This window comes from Siphateles boraxobius, unplaced genomic scaffold (genome assembly GCF_051911475.1).
Source record: "Siphateles boraxobius isolate OS27281-9 unplaced genomic scaffold, OSU_SipBor_1 35, whole genome shotgun sequence".
Classification (NCBI taxonomy): domain Eukaryota; kingdom Metazoa; phylum Chordata; class Actinopteri; order Cypriniformes; family Leuciscidae; genus Siphateles; species Siphateles boraxobius.
Genome location: NW_027508975.1, coordinates 2877501 through 2899106, shown reverse-complemented (window position 1 = coordinate 2899106; position 21606 = coordinate 2877501). Strand labels below are relative to the sequence as shown.

The following is a 21606-nucleotide window of genomic DNA, read 5'->3' as shown; positions in this document are numbered from 1 at the left end:
AATTTTGGGACAGGAATCTTATTCAAGGATCAACAAAATATGTTGATCGAGGAACATGTCTTACTTGGCAAAATCACGGTGACCGGTGCATCTCAGTCAGCTCCGTACTTCAGTAGTCAGGGCACTGATCATAGAGTCGGACGTTTTAAGAGCCCTCTCAATCGCAAAATCCTTCCAGTGCACTGAAACGTTTGCTCCCTAAAAAGTCCCACAATGCACCGTGAAAACCAAGGAGCATCATAGTGAGCCAGGGTCCTTAACAGTGCCTGAATTCATGTGCACGATATACTGATTCACAACATAGGAAGCTAGGGAGTTGATTGAGATGCACCCTAACTCTCCGCCACCATCTTATTTTTATTATAGTTTTATTTTAGTTGCCAGCCAGCGCCAGTTTTTAATCATATTCTCAAAATTTTCATGCCCCCTAGAACATTTTGTTCTATGAATATGTAAAAAGTCAATATATCAAATGAAAGAACAGAGCGTTTGCTTTTAAACAACAACAACAAAAACATGTTAGCTTAACTCGTGCGTAAACAACTTATAACCACTCTTTCTGCGCTGCATCTGAAATCGAATACTTCCTTTCTATAAAGTATGCGAAAAACAGTACGCCAACATAGTATGTCCGAATGCGTAGGATTCGAAAAACAGTGAAAAATACCCGGATGATCTGATAATAACACATGATAATAACAACATGGTGGATGTAGTACGTCTGGATTACATTCATACTACACACTCTCATACTAGAACGTACTTTTTTAATGGTCACAAAGTAATTAATTCAAAGTTCCTACTCATTTCGAACTCATCGCTGAGATGTATAGTATTTCGGAAGATCCGTAACATCTCGGAAAGAGTTAATCAGTACGGGCTTTAAAAGGATCAAGGATGAACACAACTGCACCCTTGATATTCATTAAATTTTCATTGCTTTTATTTATTTAGGGTAATATGATTGAATTGACATTAATCCATTTGGCAGATGCTTTATCAAAAGCTATTGCGTTCAAGGTGTAAATGTTGTCAGATCATGCATTTTCTGGAATCGAACCCTTACCGTTGCTAGCGCCATGCTCTATTGTTTGAGCTGCAGGAATGCTGTGAGTGTGTAGGCTATCTTTTGCATATCATTTTTCATCTGATGTTGAAAGTAACAGCTTCTGAGATTCTGAGAAATGTCTGAACCTTAAGTATCAGAGTAGACTTTTACCCAGTTTCTTTCCAGACAAAATGGATGGATAAGTTATTAATGACTTTAAATCATTTGTTTATATTCATGTTTTGGGTTTTTTTCATCGCTCATTTGCACACAACATTTTTGCTGTTCACCCCACAGCTTTAAAAACAAGTGGTTAAGGAATGTGCATTGAATTGTCATTAAGTTTAAGATCATAACATGCAAAAGAAATGTTGCACAGGAGTGCTTGCAGGGAATAAAGCAGGCTTAAGAGGCAAAGGACTAATGCATTCCACGGAGCCATTAGGACGGTCTACATAAAATCACATAAACTAAATGCAAGGTATTGATTGTTGATGTCCCTCTTCTCTGCTCCATCATCAACCATCAACACCGCATAATTTAAGCATTAATTCTCAAACTTTTGTAAGCATAGTTTAGCGCAATATAAGAGAGTGATTCGAGACAACTATTCTTATTTTTCTATTGTCCTTATGGGAAGGTGACGCATGCAGACAATACTGGCATTTAGTGAGGCACATGTGCAGAGCTTATAATACTGTACAGCACATCCCCAGCACCTGTTCAAGAGGGTTAATCTTGGCCTTGACATCAACAAGATGGCCTTTTGATTGATTCTCTTGATATGACTGAGTGCATGTTTACACAGAAGTACATTGATCCAGTATGAAGTTGTATATAAATTTTTGATGATTCCACACAGTGCATGTGCGAATTATGCTACAATTGGTGGATCTATTTTTTATTTTCTGTAATTTGTTTAGGGGTGAAATAAATTTTTTTTCGGTTTGTTGAGGAAAAACAGAAAACTGAATCCGTTCTGCTAAATTTGGTGGCAGTGCCATCCATCCCTCCCTCTCCTCGCGTGTGTCCTGCTCTCACTTTCATCATCCTCGCGCTCCGCGCAGCACGTGCAGGTTACGCACTCTCTCAGTCCACATCGTTGAACGTCTTGGACTCTATAATATGTCACGGACTTTTGGGACAATCTTTAAATGACCGAACTACACGCACGACTTTGAATTCATCTCACACGGACCCGCTCCGCTCCTCCCCAAAGAACCGAAATGAGCGTCGCGCGCCGGAGGGGGAAAACCGGGCATGTCGTTTACTTCTTAACGTTTCTGCTTTGTGCTTAGACAGTATTTGTCAGGAAAACTTGAGTTATGGAATGCGTTCGGATTTTCGCTGCTGCAGGGTGTGTTCCAAAACTTTTGAGTAGCCTAATTAATGCGCACGTTAGTGTATCACCATGAAGTGCTCATGTTCCAGTTTCGATTTAAGATGAAAATTAAGCCGAAATATTCATATAAATGTGGAGTCATGGCTGTATGGACGTATCTTTGATTAGTAATAGCAACTTAAATTAACTAATAACACGCAGACGCGCTCTATGAGGCTTTTCAACTGTATCACCTGAACAAGCCACTTTTGTTCACTTGCAGGTTATTAGAACGAGCTTGCTGTCTTTTAAAGGGATATGATGTTTTTACGTTTAATTAGTAATTGTGTTACATGCCCTGATACTAATTTTGTATTATTTTCCTGATTACAACAATCACTTTTGTTTAGAAAAATATTTGATAGAGTAAGTTTAGCTGTCTGCTTAATCAATTATCGGTTGTTTAACATCTGGTTTAGCGATAAATCTGAAAAATAGCTTCCAACAACGACATTACCGGGAACAGGAAACAAAAGTGTCTACAGGTAAATTAATTTTGTTGTTGTTGTTGTTTTCATAAATTATAAAAAGTTGTATGTAATAGACATTAATTCTTAAGTGCGATGTGTTGATATTGTTTGTCAAGATTAGTGAAGAATTTAAAGAAGAATTAGAGAGAATGGTGAGTTAATGATATGCTTTGCAACCAAACAGGCTATTTAAGAAACAATATTACTATTAAATTCACAGTATGGAATATTATTAATAATGCATTAATTTGGATTATATTCCCAATAATAAGCAAATGTTTTTATTATTGTAGTATGATAATAATTGAGCTATTATTGTGTAAAACATCAAAAATTGGTTCTGAATATCAGCTGTAGGACACTTAATACAAATCATCATTATCGGTTGTTAAACTGTATCGGTCGATCTCTGCTGTATATGGTGCACTAGTTTGCTTGTGTAAACACAATAATGTTGGGTAGTCCTTCCAATAACGGAAGCATTAGGATGTTGGCCCCCCCTGCACCCAACGATGACAGGCGGGTTGAGTTTGTGGCTCTCACGGCTGTTCATACGGAAAGAAGCGAGCCGTCCAGCCCAGAGCGAGGACACCCGTCTCACCGCACCGGCTTACTGGGCACGCCACTGCCAGCTCCACCGGGCCCGAGGGCGACCCCTTCTGCCTCCAGCAAACACTACAGAAAGTTACAGAACTGCCTGTACAACGTGCTCGAGAGACCCAGAGGATGGGCGTTCATCTATCACGCCTTCATGTAAGTCACCCACAATCAAACTACTGGTTTTGAGATGCACGTTTTTGTTTTACAAAGTCTTAAAGGGATAGTTCACCCAAAAATTCTGGCATTAATTACTCACCCTTGTGTCGTTCCGAACCTGTAAGACTTTCGTTCATCAACGAAATTAAGATATTTTTGATCAAATCGGAGAGCTTTCTGTCCCTCCATTGACAGCTACGCAACTACCACTTTGATGCTTCAAAAAGAGATCGTAAATCGTGAGTGGTTTAGTCTAAATTTTCTTAAGACACACGATCGCTTTTTATGATGAACAGATTTAATTTAGGCTTTTATTCACATATAAACATTAATCAACTCGCACATCAGTTGTGGAAAATGGAAGATCAACCATGTTCGCTTGACATGCGAGAACCAATGAGGTTCATTCTCGTGTTACGCATCACAATTGAGCTTCAGCAAGAACCAATGAGGTTTGTTCTCATGCATCAAGCAGGTTCGGTTGAGCATTTGTGTTGCGAAGATGAACAAAGTCTTACAGCTTTGGAACAACATGATAGTGAGCAATTACTGACAGCATTTTCATTTTTGTGTGAACTATCCCACAAGAAGCATGTTGGTAAATGACCTCAGGCAAACTGTTAATGACTGTAATTTGCGCACACAAATGGCCCACCTGCCATGAGCTCACCTGGAGTCTGTGACGGTCTCTAATTCTGAACAAGCTGAGTCGGGATATTTTCCTATTAGGTGACCCTTCCAATAGACCATATCATTTCAACATCAGCCAAGATTGATTTTCATCTCTCACAATTAGATTAAATTCCCATGCTGCATTCTTTCAACAAATCAAGTTTGCTTGAATGGGAATAGCGCCATTTGACATTTACAGATGCGTTGTATCCTTGGGTGAAACCGTAAAATGCCTTGGGATGCTCTAATACAGCACTTTATTAAATGTTTTATTCATTGTTGCTGATTGTGTTGCCAACAAAAAGGGCCGAGTATTTAGAGCAAGTGCTCAGCCATACTAACTGTGACATTTGTGTATTCAGAGTTAGTTATTAGCCCACTTCTCTTTGGTTGAGGGTCCCAGCTGGACCCTATTCTGAAATAATCCACTTTATCATTGTATTTGACTGGCCGGAAGCTGTTTCCCGTGGATAGGCACATCAGATAGGTTGTTAATGGATGTCTGTAATTTTAGGATGCCACAAAAAACACAGGTGTGTGATTTCTTTTAAATTAGTTTTGTATCAGTGTGACATTCAGAGATGTATTTCTTTCTTGTAGTGCGATTTCTTTTTAAGACGGCGTTTTTTGACCACTACAGTACATTGTTTTCATCCTCTCAATGAGTAATAAATCCATAGTGAGAGCCATTAAAGCGGAGAGAGATAGACATCAGCTCCACTGCCTTACAGTTTGAGAGCAGTTGAGAGCTTATCAGAGTCTCTCATACCTCCGCCTGTCACTCATCTCCCTCAAAAGCACAACACAGGCCAAATCACAATTAATTCACTGAACTCCTAATGAGTGCCTGTTTTATTCGAGCCCAATCCAATTCCAAAATAACTTGTAATCGCACAGTTTCAGGGAAAACAACTTAAGCTTGATTAAATTTTTTTAAAGGGAGAGTGCACCCAAAAAAAATCTGTGATCATTTACTCACAGAAGAACATATTTTGAAGAATGTAGGTGAAAATACTGTGTATACTAATAACAACTGCGTGGTTACCAACATTCTTCAAAATGTTCATTTTTGGGGAAAAATGAGAAGAAACTGTTGGGTGGGACTTGATTTTGTCCACCGTGATTATCATGTGTAAAGCGGGCGTTGAATATCGGAACCAGACAGAATGTGATTTTCCTAAAGCCTAGTACCGCCTAAGATAATGTGGCCTAAGTAAGTTCAGGAGAAAAGGAAACATTTTAAAAGAATTATTAAAGTTATTACAGTACAGTTTAAGAGTAAAACATTATTTGCAATGCCATACACTGTAAGACCACGAAAATCTTTTCAGAAGTTTATAAAATCTTTGTAGAAAGTTTGTAAGATAAATTGTGAGAAATCCATAATAGTATTCCTAGGTGAAGTTCTTTAAAAATAAGTTCTTGGTAATATAGAAAAAAGTAATATTTTCTCAAGAACATTTTTTTTCTTGTTAATAAAATGAAAGGCTTCAACGTTTTGTGTGATTGTATATCATCCTACTCATGAGGCTGACTTGTCTAATACAACAAAATCAAACTTTACACTGGTAAATCTCAACATATAATTTTCACCCCCCCTTTTTTTTAGTAGGAAGTACCAGACGGTCATTTTTAAAAGTATATGTAAAGTATGTGATGTGTGATAGTGAAATAACATTAACTTTCATAGGAGAATTTGCATGCTAGGTGATAAAAGGAAAATCTTGTAGTAATAATATGTCTTATATGTAACTAACTACTATTCTTTTGTAAATCTTAGGGTTGTAAGACTGTTCTTAAAGTCCACCTGTGGTGAAAATCAAGCTTTTAATGTTGTTTATATGTATATGTGGTGTTTTTAATATGCTTTAAGACAAACCATGTTCAAATGCATAAGTCTAAACCATTGCTGAGTATTTTCTCCTTAAAACTGCAGTCTCAAAAACACGGTTTGAAATCGCTGGTGTTTCTGATGTCACAAACTACCTTACAACCAATCAGGTCAACGTGTGATTGTCAACGAGAGCGAGTGAGTGGAGGCGGGGCTCATTTGCATATTCATAGAACTGTGTATACTAAATGAGGCAAGGGTGTAAAGTTACATTCAAGCTATTCTAAAGCATGAAGATCTTTTTTTTCAAGAAAAATACGTTTAAATATGTAATTTTGGTGATCAAAGAAGAGTTTTAAGGAAATTGTTGATTACAGTAGGACTTTAAAGGAGATTATCCTAAGTTTAAAAAGTTATTTATTATTATTTTTAAAAAGCTTTTTAATATTTTTAATAAGATTTTTTCTGCTCTGTCTTAATAAGTATTTTTGTAAACACAAAATATGCTTAACTTTTTATTTCAAGTTATCCATCTTATTTTTCAATGCGGAAGTAAGTTGTTTTGTACAGCTAAAAATAACTGGAAGTGAATGGTACCAGAAGCCAGACACATTAAAAACACAAATGTCCTCTTACCTGACAAATAAGGCAGATAGAATAAGAAGAAAAAGCAGTTAATAATTATTTTATTCTTAAGAATGCTTTGTGAATCCGAACCCAGAAATGTTTTAAGTATATAAATATGGTCAATTCTGATTTCAAGTTGAGTTTAATTGACACAGATTTTTGGTTTGAAAGTTCGAAGGTCACTAAAGTTCCCTTAGACTAGTCTGAACAACTGCTTCTGTAAGAGTTACGTCAAGTACCATTATGCCTATTCATATCATAGCCTCTAAATGTGTCGAGTCTCAGCTTTGGTCAACCTGATAGAAGACCCTTACTCCATGAGGAGAAGCGTTCTGGCCTGGCGTGTTTCACCCCAGTGTAGTTTAAACAAGTGTAGCGGTCTCTAAGCCACTGCCACCATTTGTTTACACCATCTATGCTGAGCACTCTCTCTCTCACACTCACACAGAGGACAAATATATAAGCTAATTTTAAAGGGGTCCTATTATGCTTTTTCAAATTTTCACCTTTCCTTAGTGTGTAATGTTGTTGTTGAGCAAGAAAAAGCTCTGCAATGTTGCAAAGTACAGAGACCCTCCAAAGACAGTTATTCTCTATATCAGTGTCAATGTTTCTGAACTCCCTGAAACGTTGTAGTCTTGAGTCTTGAGGTTAAGTCCTCATTTAAATAATTCCCGTCCAAGGCATATGCAAAATAAAGGGGCGGGGTCTGGTTGAGTTAGTTAGTAGTGTGTTGAAACTGGCGGTTATGGTAAGCTGTTGACCAATCACAACACACTGATCCAGTCGACCAATCAGAGCACATTGTACTTTTCAGAAGAAGGGGCTTCATAGAGACAGGAACTAATTAGAGCGTTACTGACAGACTGGGAAGAGAGGAGCCGCAACAATGTCAAATATGTGAAAATAAGGTGTTTTTTTAACCATTCAAGCATGAAAACCAATTGTAGTACTGCCTAAAAACAAAATCAAGACTTTGTAAATGGGCATAATAGGTCTCCTATAATATACAGTATAGGTAAATTTACCAAATTGGACATTTTTACCAGTTCATAATGGCCATATTTTTTTGTTTTTCTTCAGGTTTCTACATCAAATAGTATACTCTTAATGGTGGGTATGTACTTTCTAGTTGTCAACCTAATGGAAAGTGAATATTTTCCAAAATTATATTTTACATTTATAATATTTTTCACTGTATAAATGGGCCTTTATACATGAAAATATATAGCAGCCTTTACATTTCAGGGAGATAGGTCCAAGGCATCAAAAAGATTGCAAAAAAATGTCTTATACAATATCTATCCTGTGATACAGGTTTGGCTCAACTACTTAAATTCAGAGAAAATGGTGTGTGAAAACTGATAAATTCACGATTGTATTGCTCAGAGGTCATCTGCATAAGATATATTGAAACCGGATGCTTTGGAGTGACAGTAAAAACCTAGATAAGCATTCTTATAATAATTACACTGGCTCTCTTTCCAATGAATGAAATACAGTGAGGAGTTATTAACAGTACCTGCGTGTCAAGGTTACGACTCTCATGTTTCAGACACCCAGTGTGTGATTCTCTGAGCAGTTTCTATTAGAGCCTGGGCATGTGAGTGATGTAAATTCTGCCAATGTATAGCATTAGTTTCTCGATTTAACCATCCGAGAACAGACATGCCATGGGCATCAATCTATCTAGATGTTGTCAGACCAGATGTGTGATCAACTAAATATTAAATGTCCTTCGGTGCCTTAAATCTGTCTATACAGTCTTATGTCAAATTCAAGTAAATTGTTGGCAGTGGTACTTCAGCCGGAGTCTCTTGTGTATATGTCTCTCTATATGTCTGAATTGTCCTGTGAATGTGTGTTAATGTGAAACTTGTACTGTAGATTAGAACCATACTGCATGGTTGAGGGAAATGAAGGGGCACATTGATCATTAAATTGAGACTGCGATTAAGCAAAGGGGTGTAATGTCTTGATCTGTGAGGCTGCTGGAGGAGTTGTGTTTCTCTCATGCTACCTTGTTTTTGGCTGTTGTGAAGAGCTGCTCAAAGAAGCTGTTTCCTTCTGATTTTACAGTCAAAACTCTTTCGATTTTTAAACACACCCTCTAAAAGAAATACTAGGGAATGACGTGAGATGGTCAAGATTTCGACTAAAGTCTCAGCAGTGGATAAATTGTGTGTCTAAAGGATAATTGAGATGGGATGCTTTGATTCGCTTTCTAACTGACGTTTGACACTTGGGAGTGTCTTTTATCTTTAAGTTGCCATTATGTAAAGTCATACTCTTAATATGTGAATAAAAATAAACTAAATATTATGTTAAAGTATATTATATTATATCGTCACTGTCTGTCAATCATTACTATTGATCACCCTTTAAGTCTGTATGTGGGTTTATTAAATATTTAGCCAATGAAAAGTAAGTTATAGCTTGTGACTAAACTTCGTAACTCCATTGGATCATCAAACTGTCAGTCAAATCTCATTGCTCCACCCACCTTTATCATGAACGCAGTACCAAACACATTTTGCAGCGTCTCTGCATGTTTGCAATGCAATGGTAAATAAACAACTGGTTGTTTGAATAAGTACAGCGTTTTCTTTACTCAAGAAACACTATATATATATATATATATATATTGTGTTTGTGATTATTGCACATTTATGCCCGGTTTCACAGACAAGGCTTAAGTCTAGTCCCAGACTAAAATGTATGTTTGATGCATATCAGTTATGTTTTTTCTAGGTACTTTAAAAAAAATCAACTTAAATATCCTAATTTCCCTAAATCCCAATCCTGGCTTAATCTAAACCCTGTCTGTGAAACCAGGCCATAGTTAGAAAACTTAAATATTTTGAGCTTTATATACAGTAAAGTCAATTACTCTATTTTAAGTTATGCTTCTTGTTGTGCCGCTTGGCGAACCTTCAACTTTCCGTGTAAAAAAAGAGTTGGCGGTTCAAGTATAAAAAAAAAATGCACAGATGCTGTCGTGATTGTAATATTCATCTTACTATATAATGTTATATTATTTCTGAATAATATAATATAATATAATATAGTATAATATAACAGTGTGACAGAATGACAGAAAAAACTGAGCGTCCACATACGTAGCTACAATAAACCTTATAACCTGTAAGATGATGAAAATGTAATGTGATGCACTTACTGCCTCAGATGAGGCCGTTCTAATGACAGATAAAACACACATCTGACATTCACTGGTCAAAAAAATTATTTTGAGCTTGATTTTGGTGAAATGTTAATATTATAATGACACATGCAAGCGTCTGACCATATATAAAGCCATTTTTTGGACAGTTTTCCGCCCGAGAGAGACTGTTATATTATACTATATTATATTATTCAGAAATAATATAACGTTATATAGTAAGATGAATATTACAATCACGACAGCATCTGTGCATTTTTTTTTTTTTACTTGAACCACCAACTCTTATTTTACACTGAAAGTTGAAGGTTCGCCAAGCGGCACAACAAGAAGCATAACTTAAAATATAGTAATTGACTTTACTGTATATAAAGCTCAAAATATTTACGTTTTCTAACTATGGCCTGGTTTCACAGACAGGGTTTAGATTAAGCCAGGATTTAGGGAAATTAGGATATTTAAGTTGCTTTTTTTTAAAGTACCTAGAAAAAACATACCTGATATGCATCAAACATACATTTTAGTCTGGGACTAGACTTAAGCCTTGTCTGTGACACATAAATGTGCCATAATCACAAACATTTCTATCAAAGATGGGATTAGATTAGTTAGAAAAAAATATATGTAACTTGCTCTGTAAGATTTACTGAGGTTGCCAGAGAAAAACAAAGATTCGGTCAAGATTAAAATCACACATTAAATCTGTCGAAAACAAATTTAGCTAACTTTCCTCAGGGAATACCGAGGGATAAAATGCTTTGTTCTGTCCACTCAGTTTGGTGAAAATGGAGCCATTACACGCAAGTCAGACAGAGAGGACACCCGCTGCTGTTGCTGAAACAAATCCCTCATATGTAACAATGAGCCATTGCTAGGACACGAGAGGAACCTTTGACACTGTTAGTTCTACACAAATGGGCTGCTAGCCTGTAAAACGTTTATGCATGGGACAGGCTTCTTTTTTTATCACTCTTGCACTCGCCCCAAATTAAGATGTCTTGTCAGAGGGTAAACTTACAAGCTATCAGAGTGTTAGAGATGGGGGTCAGAGGTGAACGCGTGTAATGCACATGGGCGGATGCCTAGAACGCAGCTGGAGTTTTAGCAGGCTGAAGCTGACCTCTGGTTACATCCGTTTTCCATAGCACCACATATAGAAAATCACATGCTGTTTTCAACAGGCCCCGAGCAAACACAAGGGCAAAGGTTTTTGGACTGTAAATCGAGATGTTAAACAGTCTTGAACAGCAGTGGTTACAGAAGAAAACATCTTCATCCCGAGTCACACTTCAACCTCACCCTAGAAATGAGGAAATAATCCAGCTCTCGTTTTGTTCGATTACTTCTGTTTTTATATTAATGGCTTTCTGTCTGTCTTGATTTTGTTTTGTGTTTTTCATGTGGATTAATGCAAACACCTTTGCAGCGTAATAGAACAAAGATCCAATGGTGCAAAAAATGCACATAGCCAAAAGCTGAGAGAACCAGAGGGAAAAGTGAACAGGCCTGCATTTTTATCTCCATTAGGATTCAGTATGTTTTGCAGTTTTACCTATTCTTTAACTTCAAGTAGTCAGCCAGAAATAACAGCTTGTCCAGAATTGGTGTTTGGTCCCTCAAAGTGCTTTATGCTTGAGTTTGAATAAGTAAATATATAATAAACATTGCGCTCCCTCTGCACAAACGCATAGCCTCGCACGGGAGAACTGCGTGTGTAAGAAATGCTTTTGTGCTCGTAGTGCTGTTACGCTGTTCAATAATGCATTTTTGTGCTTTTAAAGAAATTACGCAGCGATCATAAATCCAACGGGGATCAGACCCTCCTCTCCCGGGAAGGTCGTTGTTTGTTTGTTTTTTCATGGTGGCCGTGACCTTGTCAAGTCTTGCTGCAGTCTAAAGGGGCCACCAAGATTTTTGGGATGCGCAGAATTAAGGATGCCAGATTTGTAGTAAAGGGCCACAGACAAACATATAGTTTGAGAAAGAAAGAAAGTTTGTTCTGTTCACCTCTGGATGACAAGGCAGAGATTTAATGCACTGGCTTTCAAACATGGTGGCAGACACTTCCCCAGTGAGCAGGGTGCTCATGATGAAGTGTGTTGACTTGAGTGATACCTTGAATTGTATTTTTTTTCTAGTCAGAGTTTTTATTGTTTTCTTAGTGAGATGTTTTAGTGAGATTGTTTTGTTTTTGAAAATAAGATATTATGCAACTCTATTCATGTCTGGACCTCAGTATTATTGACCTTTGAGACCCAACTTTGATCTTTTAATTTCTTGAAATAGTTTTCTATCTATAGTTTCTTATTTTCCTCATCATGCATTTTTACAGTTTCTATGTGTCCGGATTCCAGTAAATAAATATCAGACTTTTACAACATGAGCTTATGAGAGCATGCGTTTAAATCCTCATTATTTATAGATGAAAGATTGAGATGGATGCAACTTTCACAGTACACTTCCTTTGCACGAATCAGATGAACTACAATCTGCCTGAGATGGATGTTATCCAGAGTTCGTCTATTGGAATGAATGCTAGTATTACTTCAGGACCAATATTTTATATTGTTAAATCATGTGGTGATCCATCACTGTACCAGAATTGTTTATTGAATATAACTTTTTGCTCAGCATATTCATTTAACCTGCTTGTGACTGCAGTGTTGCTTGTTTCCCATTAGCCAGCTTTATTGGTTAGCGTCAGTGGAGTGTAAATTCTGCCCCATTAAAAACACCCAGTATTTATTTATCACTATCCATTCCATAATATGCTCCAGCAGTGTATTATCTCTTTTCCTCACACCACCTTTAATTTACGCTCAAGCCCTCTCATGCTCATACTTCTCCATCGCAGTCTCTATCCACTTATATGACTAATGGTAATAAGGTGAATTAGGTGGAAGAAGAGGAAACTACTTCTGAGTCTTTCTGCCAAGTGCTATTGTTGAAGGCACATTTATGATTGATTATTAAGTACTTGTGAGTGGACTGTGGCTTCAAGCCTTTGGCCTCAGTCTCAATATAGTCCAATCCTTCCAGGATGGATTTTCAAATTTCCAGTTTTGTGTTGCAATTTGTTGGTGTTTAGTTAGATGTTTCACATTGCCTGTTTGTTTGTTTGTTTGTTTTTGCTTTGTCATGCTTTGTTGAATTGTTTTGATTTTGTTTTTGATTAGTTTTATTTTGTGTTTTGTTGAATTGTTTTGGGTTTGGTTCATTTCATATTTTGTTTTGTTTCATTTCATTTGATATTGTTTTTAATTCGTAAAATTTTTGGTTTTGCCACGTTTTGTTTCATTGCTTGTTTTGGTTTCTTTCAGTTAGTTTTGTTGTATTTTTGTTTTGACATGTTTCATTTAGCTTACGTGTTTGTTTTGGTTTATTTCAATTAAGTGCATTTCAATTTTGCGTTTTGTTGAATCGTCTGTTTTGCTTTGATTTCAGTTAGTTAAGTTTAATTTTTTCATGTTTCATCTAGTTAAATTTTTGTGTGCGTTTCAATGAGTTGCACATGGTTTTTTTGTTTTGTCATGTTTTTTTAAAAATAGTTTCTTAAGTTTTATTTATTTATTTATATTCATTTCATCCTCTTACAAAACATTTGACCCCACGCAAGGCCCTTTACGATGGTGTGGTTATTTCCTCAGTCCAGGAGCGTAGGCTGTCGCTCAGCAGATTGAGTTAAATGAGGTGTGTGCAGGGAATGCTCTCTTTATCTGCATTAGTTCACACTGTTTATTAAGGCTTTGAGTGACTTCATTATGTGTCATCCTCAGAGGAACAAAGATTACTGCTCCAATGAAAGATGTGCTTATTTCTCAGTTTTATTTTATTTTTCCATGAAAAAATGAGATTATCATCACACTAATTAGATTTTATTAGAACAGAGGAGGTTATTATGCAGGAATCACTCTCACAGCCTGTAGATATCTGGGTGGCGTGCCACTGTAGACCGGTACACACTCAGGAAATGTGAGAGGAAGTTTGCCATTTCCACTCAAGACCAAACGTGGGGAGTTTTGTTCTGAATTATTTGACCTGCCTCCTTCAGTGGATCGTGAATCCTCCTTCTCCCTCTCACAGTAACTCCTCACATCTTTGGGAGTGTTTGAATGATGGGAAGCGAGTGCTAAACTGATGTCTCACAGTAGCCCGACACATTCTGTACATGGCAGCGCGTCCAGTTGGCACTACCGGCTTTACTCAGGTTCCTGGTAAATTTACACCAGGGGAAAGTTCATTGCTAATGTGTGTGTGTGTGTGTGTGTGTGTGTGTGTGTGTGTGTGTGTGTGTGTGTGTGTGTGTGTGTGTGTGTGTGTGTGTGTGTGTGTGTGTGTGTGTGTGTATCCATGCTATGGCAGCTGACAACACCCATTTTTTAATGATGATTGAGAAACAGCAGTGGAAATTATTTAACCAAAATAATTTGATCTCATAATCTTACAATCGCTAAGTTTGTATATGGAAACATGAAATAACAATGAACAATGACTTGTTTTCATAATAAAATATAATTATGTTAATTTATACATATTATACATATAAATACCATTCAAACGTTTTGGAAAGTAATCTCTTATACTCACCAAGTCTGCTTTTATTTTGTTAAAAATATAAGGTTACACTTCATTTCAATAATCCACTTTAGACATTTTAATAACTATAAGTAATTTTTCAAATACATGTAAACTAGCAGTCATTCGAGTATTAGAGGACTGTCTGCTTAATTACTGCTAACTCTTTATTTTGATGCTCCCCAATAGATATTCTGACTGAATATAAGTAACTTTGTTACATCTCAACTTATTCTATTAACCTAAATGGTCTTCTAATACTCTAATGAGAGTTAGTTGACATGTAGTTGTAAATTTACATATAGTATCTCTGAAGTGGACTATTGAAATAAAGAATAACCAAATATGTTAAAAATAAAAGCAAAACAATATTATTAGAAATTAAAACAACTGTTTTCTATTTTAATATATTTTTAAATGTAATGTATTCCTCATTAATGTTAATGCTTCAAATACATAATGTCATGCCAGGTTTAACATCAGTGCTGGAAAACGTCATTGGTTTTCATATGTCTTTCATGTATTGTGATGTGAAATTTAATGTGCATTTTAAAACGTAATAAAGATAAATAATAAGTTAAATAGGCGTAAGAGCCGTTGCAGTGTTGGTGCTGTGGTTCGTCCTTGTGACAGAGCGCTGGAAAAGACGTTCTGATGCGGTGTATTAATTTCTCCTTTCGGGGCAGAAATGTTTCCCATGAGACGACCTGTCTCTCCCAGGATGAGGCGCAGCGGGTTTTAAGTTTCCAGGATAATGACGAACAGGAGCTTGGAGCGTTCTCCAGCTGATAGTCTAGTGTTCCCACTGTAAATTACAAACGCTGACTCAGGGTTAAGATTGTGTGCATTCTGCGATTTGTTAGTGTTCATTTTCCCAATGAATCACAGTGATTAATTGCCGTGTTAATCTAGCGAGTGAAAAAATGCCAGTCAAATCACTGTTTGCTCAAAGTCGGCCTTGCTTAACACAGATTTCCTGGAGCGAGTAAATAGTAAAGCAACCATGTGTGATCTCAAAACTCTTTATTTGTGCAACCTTCGTTATGTTTACCAAGTGAGGAATGCAATAACACTCTAGATTTATTGACGATATTCAGTATCCATCTAAATCTGTGATTCACAACATCGCCTCCCGTAGAGATCAGACGGTGACCTGCGTTTAAAAGCAGCGAGAGACGGGAAGACCAAAGGCCCAAAAGTGCACAGCCGCCATAGCGTGTAACATGATCCACACCAGTGTTGATATCCCCCCCCCCCCCCCCCCTCCCTTAATCTGCTGTAATCTCTGTTTATGTAATGTTATTTTTGCCAGGCTAGACTCGGAGTCTGACGTTTCTTGTGCAGGCTTTTGACTGAGGCCTATTTTAAGTGGATGTAACCATCTTGCTGCACTCAGGTGGTTTTTACAACCACAAACATGAAAGTGTGAACATATTCAGAGCTGTAGTTTATCACCAGAGATTGAGGCATGATAGGGATGCTTCAAATACTTCAGCCTTTAGAACAATGTCTTTTGTAAGTATAGCCGAGACACATTTCTAGCATTTGATCCTGCTTTCATAACACCTTAACAGTGAGTGTCTGTCAGTCGCTTGAAGTTTTCATTGTTGAGAGGTTTATGGTGTGGGTTAAAATAAGTTTAGCCATTCCTCTTTTGCACTGGCTTCATCAATTATTCATGTTATTTTCTGCCATCCAAACCAAGAGTTTAAGGTTTAACCCCTTGTGGTAGATATTGTAACTACACCATTGGGTTAGCTGAAGTAGCTGAAAAGTACAAGTAGCTGAAATAAAATGTTAATATTTATTGCTAATATAAATATTAAAATGGTAATAAATAGTTATATTTAATAAAAATACAAGCGAGCCTGTGAGGGATAGAAGTACAGTGCGTTCAATGGATTGTACTGTTGTTTAATAATACATTGTTAGGCTGATGAAACGTCTTTCCAAAAAAAAACTTTCAGTGGACAAAAACTGTTTTGAAAGTTGTCAGTTCGATCCAGAACCTTTCTAAAGTGCGTGCCATTGTAAAGACTGTAAGTCTATCCCTCAGTCTTGTTTTCATCTGCATTAAATTAAATATGGCATCTAACGTGACAAAGGTCTATTGTCTAGGAAAAAGATACAGTGCATCAATCACACTTTTACCTTTTGTGACAACATGCCCCAATTGCGGTGAACTTTGGAGGAATTCAGTGTTCAAAATCAACATATATGTTTTCTCCAGCATTGATTTTATGATTAATTGTTTAGATATTGGCCAAGTGAAAACTTCCCTTGTGACAATCTCCCAAATATGTTCTTCTACGACAATATAGTGTCATATCTGCTGTTATAATTTCTAATTATTTGCTAAATTCTTTGGTGTTGCTAAATCATGGACTATTATGCTGTGTAATACAATGGTTAGAAATTAAGATTGGAGTAAACAGGGAACCCCTGTGAACCTCCTCCGCACTGCTGGTTGCCGGTCGGCAGCTGATGTCTCTTGTAAGTCCACTTAAGTGTTGTTAAGGCTCTTTAATTTATAATGGCAGGTTCTATAAACATGTCGGGAAACCTCACCATAGCAACAGGACTAAAACAAATTCATAATATAGAGAGGTATTTATAAGGGCTAGCGTCCCAGCGACTCTCACAAAGTGGCTTTGGGTTCATGTAACTGTTGTGAATGAACATATTAGTGAACTAATAACCACAAACTGTGTTGCTAGTACCAACATTCATTAAAAAAAAATACTAAAAATGCTTTTAGTGAAAAAAATCTGTGATGTTTCAAATCTGTGAATTTCTGAATACCCATTAACCTCCAACTTTGGTCATATTGACTGTATCTTTGCACTCATGCACATTATCTATGAGTCGCAGATAAAGACCCTCACAGTAGTCAACATTTATCATCTCTCATGATTCAAGTAAATTACATAATAATATTAAGATTAACATTTTGTATGTTACTAATATGAAGGACTGGGTGTGTTTATATTTATGGGTTTATTCACAAGCAGTTATATAATAACTCAGTTCAATGCATTGCAATATTACTATGATTATTAGTGTTATTTATTTTTATAAAATAATGAATCAGTTTTTGTTTTGGAATATTGCTCATGTACTTTCCCTGTGTTGTTAGTTATGGATACTGCTGTACTCAGTATACTTGGATACATAACAATGAGGTAACGTTTTTACAAGTTATTTATAAGGCCTGACATATCCAAGTAGGTGTGTGTACAGTATGTTTGTACAGTATGTGTGTGTATGTTTATCTGTGTATGTGTGATACTGTGCACATGTGCATGAATCTACAAAAGCTTCCTAGCGCTCTACTGGCCTGGATGGTCTTATCTTGACTCTGTTTCCTACAAGATGTCACATGATGAATGAGAAGAATTCATTCTTACATATGGTTGTAAATGGACCTTAACATTAAACTTTTCAATCTTTGAAAACAGCAAAATAATCATCCTGTGACAGCAGTGCATCATTTATTCATACTGCAATGCGGGAGTTTGAAAACCCTTAACAAATTAGCAAAATTCTCCAGTATAAACTAACGTTCACAAGGTCGGTAAGATTTTGACAATGTTTTTGAAAAGTCTCATGAAGGCTTTCTATTTTAATATATTATAAAATGTAATTTATTCCTGTGATGCAAAGCTGAACATTCGGCATCATTACTTCAGTTTCTAGTGTCACATGATCCTTCAGAAATCATTCCAATATGCTGATTTGCTGCTCAAGAATCATTTCTGATTATTATCAATGTTGAAATCAGCTGTGCTGCTTAATATTATTGTAGAAACCAGTATATTTCTTTTTGATGATTCTTTGATAAATAGAAAGTTCATTTCACATTTCAACAAAATTTATTTGAGCTAGAACTAGACATCTTTTGTAAGTACCTCTTTAAAAGTATTTATTGTCAATTTACTGACAATTTAATGCATCCTTGTTGAATTAAAGTATTCATTTCTTTAAAAAAAAACATTTGAACGGTAGTTTAAAATAGTTTGTTCAGACATCTGTTCGGTTACATGGGCCTAACATGTTTGCTGTCCAAACTGTAACTGTATGATAGGCAGGTTAAAGCTCAACAGTGATGAGACATCAGAGCTGGAGTCTCTGTACTGTGTTTTTGTCAGTTTCAGCAGCGTTGACAAGGTGCTGCACCCTTGATTACTCTCTCGCGTGCCACAGCGGGCTTTAGATGAACCAGAAGCTCCATGTTTGAAGTCTTGGTCAAAGATGGTAGCCCGCTGATCTTGTAAATAGTACTGCGGATGATAAGCGTAATGGTGAGATAGCATTTGGCGTGCTCTATAAACGTCTCTTCGTTGCTGGCAGATGCTCCCATCACTTGTCTGTTAATAAAGCTGTCTTCAAAAGCAACGTTGCACCAGAGGGTCAGAGGGACGTTTCTGTGGCATTTCAGCTGAACAGAGACAAGGACTCTCCTCTTATGAACAAGCTTGTGCAACTTTGATCAGATGAATCATTTTATATGATTCAGGGGGTGCTTATTTCTAGAATTTTATTTTAGGTTTTGGACATTTTAGTAATTTTGCAACTACATGTCAACTAAGCCTCAGGCATTGACAGCCTGACTGTTTGAGTTTATTGATAAAGCATAGTTGATTTGAATTCGTTGCTTCTGGGTCTTCTCTGTTGTAAAACCTTACAGTGCTTCAGTAAAGTCATGGGAGTTAATAGTGCCGCGCAGGGACCGGTCCGTAAATTGTTCTCTCTCAAATTAAGCTGATTAAAAAACATGGGGTGATGCGAATTATTCCGGCCCACCCACACTTTTAGAGGCACACCCATCATACAGTTTTTGCATTCGCCACTGAATAAAATATTCAGACAAAAAGAAACCACAAACCTTTGGATGGTAGTGTACTTTCATCAGCCACTTTAAAAATGATACCCCAAGTATGTCTGGAATATTTTCTATTATTAGTCCATAAATAGGGAGCTGCATGAATATAGGCTCAGGACACCATAGAAGTTGTGTGAGTTCGAGGGAGAACAAGAGTGAGTGCCAAAAACGATCTTAAGGTACGAGTAAGGGTGTAGATGTGAAGAAGGTCAGATAAGTATGGAGGGGCAAGATTATTGAGTGCCTTGTAAGTAAGAGGATTTTAAAATCAATACAGTATTTAAAGGAGAACTTGGCAACTCTAGCCATTTCTTCGCTGATTTTCACTTTTGTTGTCGCATGTTTTCTCAACGAGCTCCCCCTACAGCTGTGAGGCGTATTTTTCACAACACGGTCATAAGAAAACTCAGTTGCGGCCCCTCCTCCCCCTTTCTACCGCTGCTCATGTGCATTTGTTATTATCGGAGCCGGCCAACTTTATCGTGTGGAGCTATGTCTACCGAGGTGTGTAATACATCATACACAGTATCAAATGGCGTGTGTGTTTATGTGGAATTGCCGTAAAGCAGTTTGTGTTTCTCGCTCGTTCTCGCTTCTCACGAGACTTCCTATTTCCAATTTACCGGGACGTTAGTCCCCATGTTGCAAGGTTGGTTTTCTGCCTGGGAACGCTGAGGGGGAGTGGGGAAAGTCACCATTCTCACCAGAACAGGTTATTTAACCATCCAAATTATTTCTACACGGTTTTATTAAGTTGAAATAGTTGCCAAATTCCCCTTTAAAGGAGCATTGCGTAGGTTCTGAAATTTCTAACCGTTACTGACACCAGTGGCCGTTAGAGAAACTGCAGCCAGTCTCATGCTCGTTCTCAGTGCGCACAGCAACCAGAGATTTGTAACTATGTCTTACCTTTGCAGTAAAAAGAAAGCCAGCTTGGGTCTGTTTTTATACCCAGCGCTGACCGGTGCTCCCTCCAAGAATCAAATGCCGCTCCGATGTTGACTCTTGTCTTGTCTTTGCCCGACGCCGGTCACTCTCTATTTTGGTCGCACTTTATAAGGCTTTTATTTATTTTTTTAAACTCACGAGGAATTTCCGTGGGTGTCTGGATTGTGCTGGAGGCTGGTCGCTTCTTTCCGTCCGCAGAGTCCATTTGAAACACTAACGTTACTTACTGCTAGTGATTGCCGGATGTAAGCCCAAGTAAACGAGACGCCGCATGACGTCACATTTTGTGAATTTTCGCGCCAATTCGGATTTCGCGCCGACTCCTCCACACACAATAGAGCCTACAGGCTCATAGAGGCAACCGTGGTGGAAATTAATGTGTCATTCTTTCTATTACATTATGGTTGGCTCATAAATGTACAAATGAAAACTCTATCTTAAAGATTTTTTAAGTAAAAAGCTACGCAATGCTCCTTTAACCTGGGAGCCAATGCAAGTGTTGTAGTATAGGAGTAATATGTTCAGTTACAGGAGTTCTTGCAATAATTTGTGCAGCTGAAGTTTATAGAGAAGAATAGCTGTGCTCTTCACTGAGAGAGCAGGACGAAGTTGATTAATATCAGGTATGTGAAAATATGCAGATCGAGTGACACTGTTTATATGAGCTTCATATGATAAAGTACTGTCAAAGATGACAGAAACTTTTAACCTGTTTAGACACAGACACTGGAAAATTATCAACGTTCGCAAAGGAACAATTAGATTTAGCCAATTCGTTTTTTGAACCTACAAGAAGAATTTCAGTTTTTACTATTAAGTTTGAGAAGGTTGGATGTAAACCAAGCTTTAATCTCAGCTAAGCAATCTGAGAGGATAGATGGAGGAAAAGTAGAAGTTGGCTTGGAGGACAGGTAAAGTTGGGTGTCATCGGCATAGCAAAAGCATAGCATAGTTAAATAATAAATAAGAGAGGGCCCAAGACGGAGCCCTGCTGAACACCAGTGTTCAGACGTATAACCCTCTCATATTGCATCATTTTGAGCCATATTCTTGTTTTGAATTAAAGAGGAATAGTTCAAATATTTTTATTTAATGAACTCATGCATCAAAGGGTGAAAGTTATTACCCGCCAGCCACATAAAGGCTTTGCCGCTGACCACCAAAGATGTGTAACCTTTTTCTTTTTTCTCACACCCTGGAATTCCTAATCATCTTAATCCAGTCAGTCACAGGTT

The 21606-nt window shown here is 37.2% G+C and overlaps 1 protein-coding gene across 2 annotated transcripts in view; it reads left to right on the top strand.

Annotated features, from left to right (window-relative positions):
* Nucleotides 1–1941: 1941 nt before the first annotated feature.
* Nucleotides 1942–21606, top strand: part of kcnq4 (potassium voltage-gated channel subfamily Q member 4) — a 60128-nt gene continuing 40463 nt past the window's right edge. For both annotated transcript variants that reach the window (XM_077195947.1, XM_077195946.1), the window contains exon 1: nucleotides 1942–3652. In XM_077195947.1, the coding sequence (XP_077052062.1) occupies nucleotides 3351–3652 (302 nt within the window). In that variant the 5' untranslated portion in view covers nucleotides 1942–3350. The remainder of the gene's footprint in view (nucleotides 3653–21606) is intronic.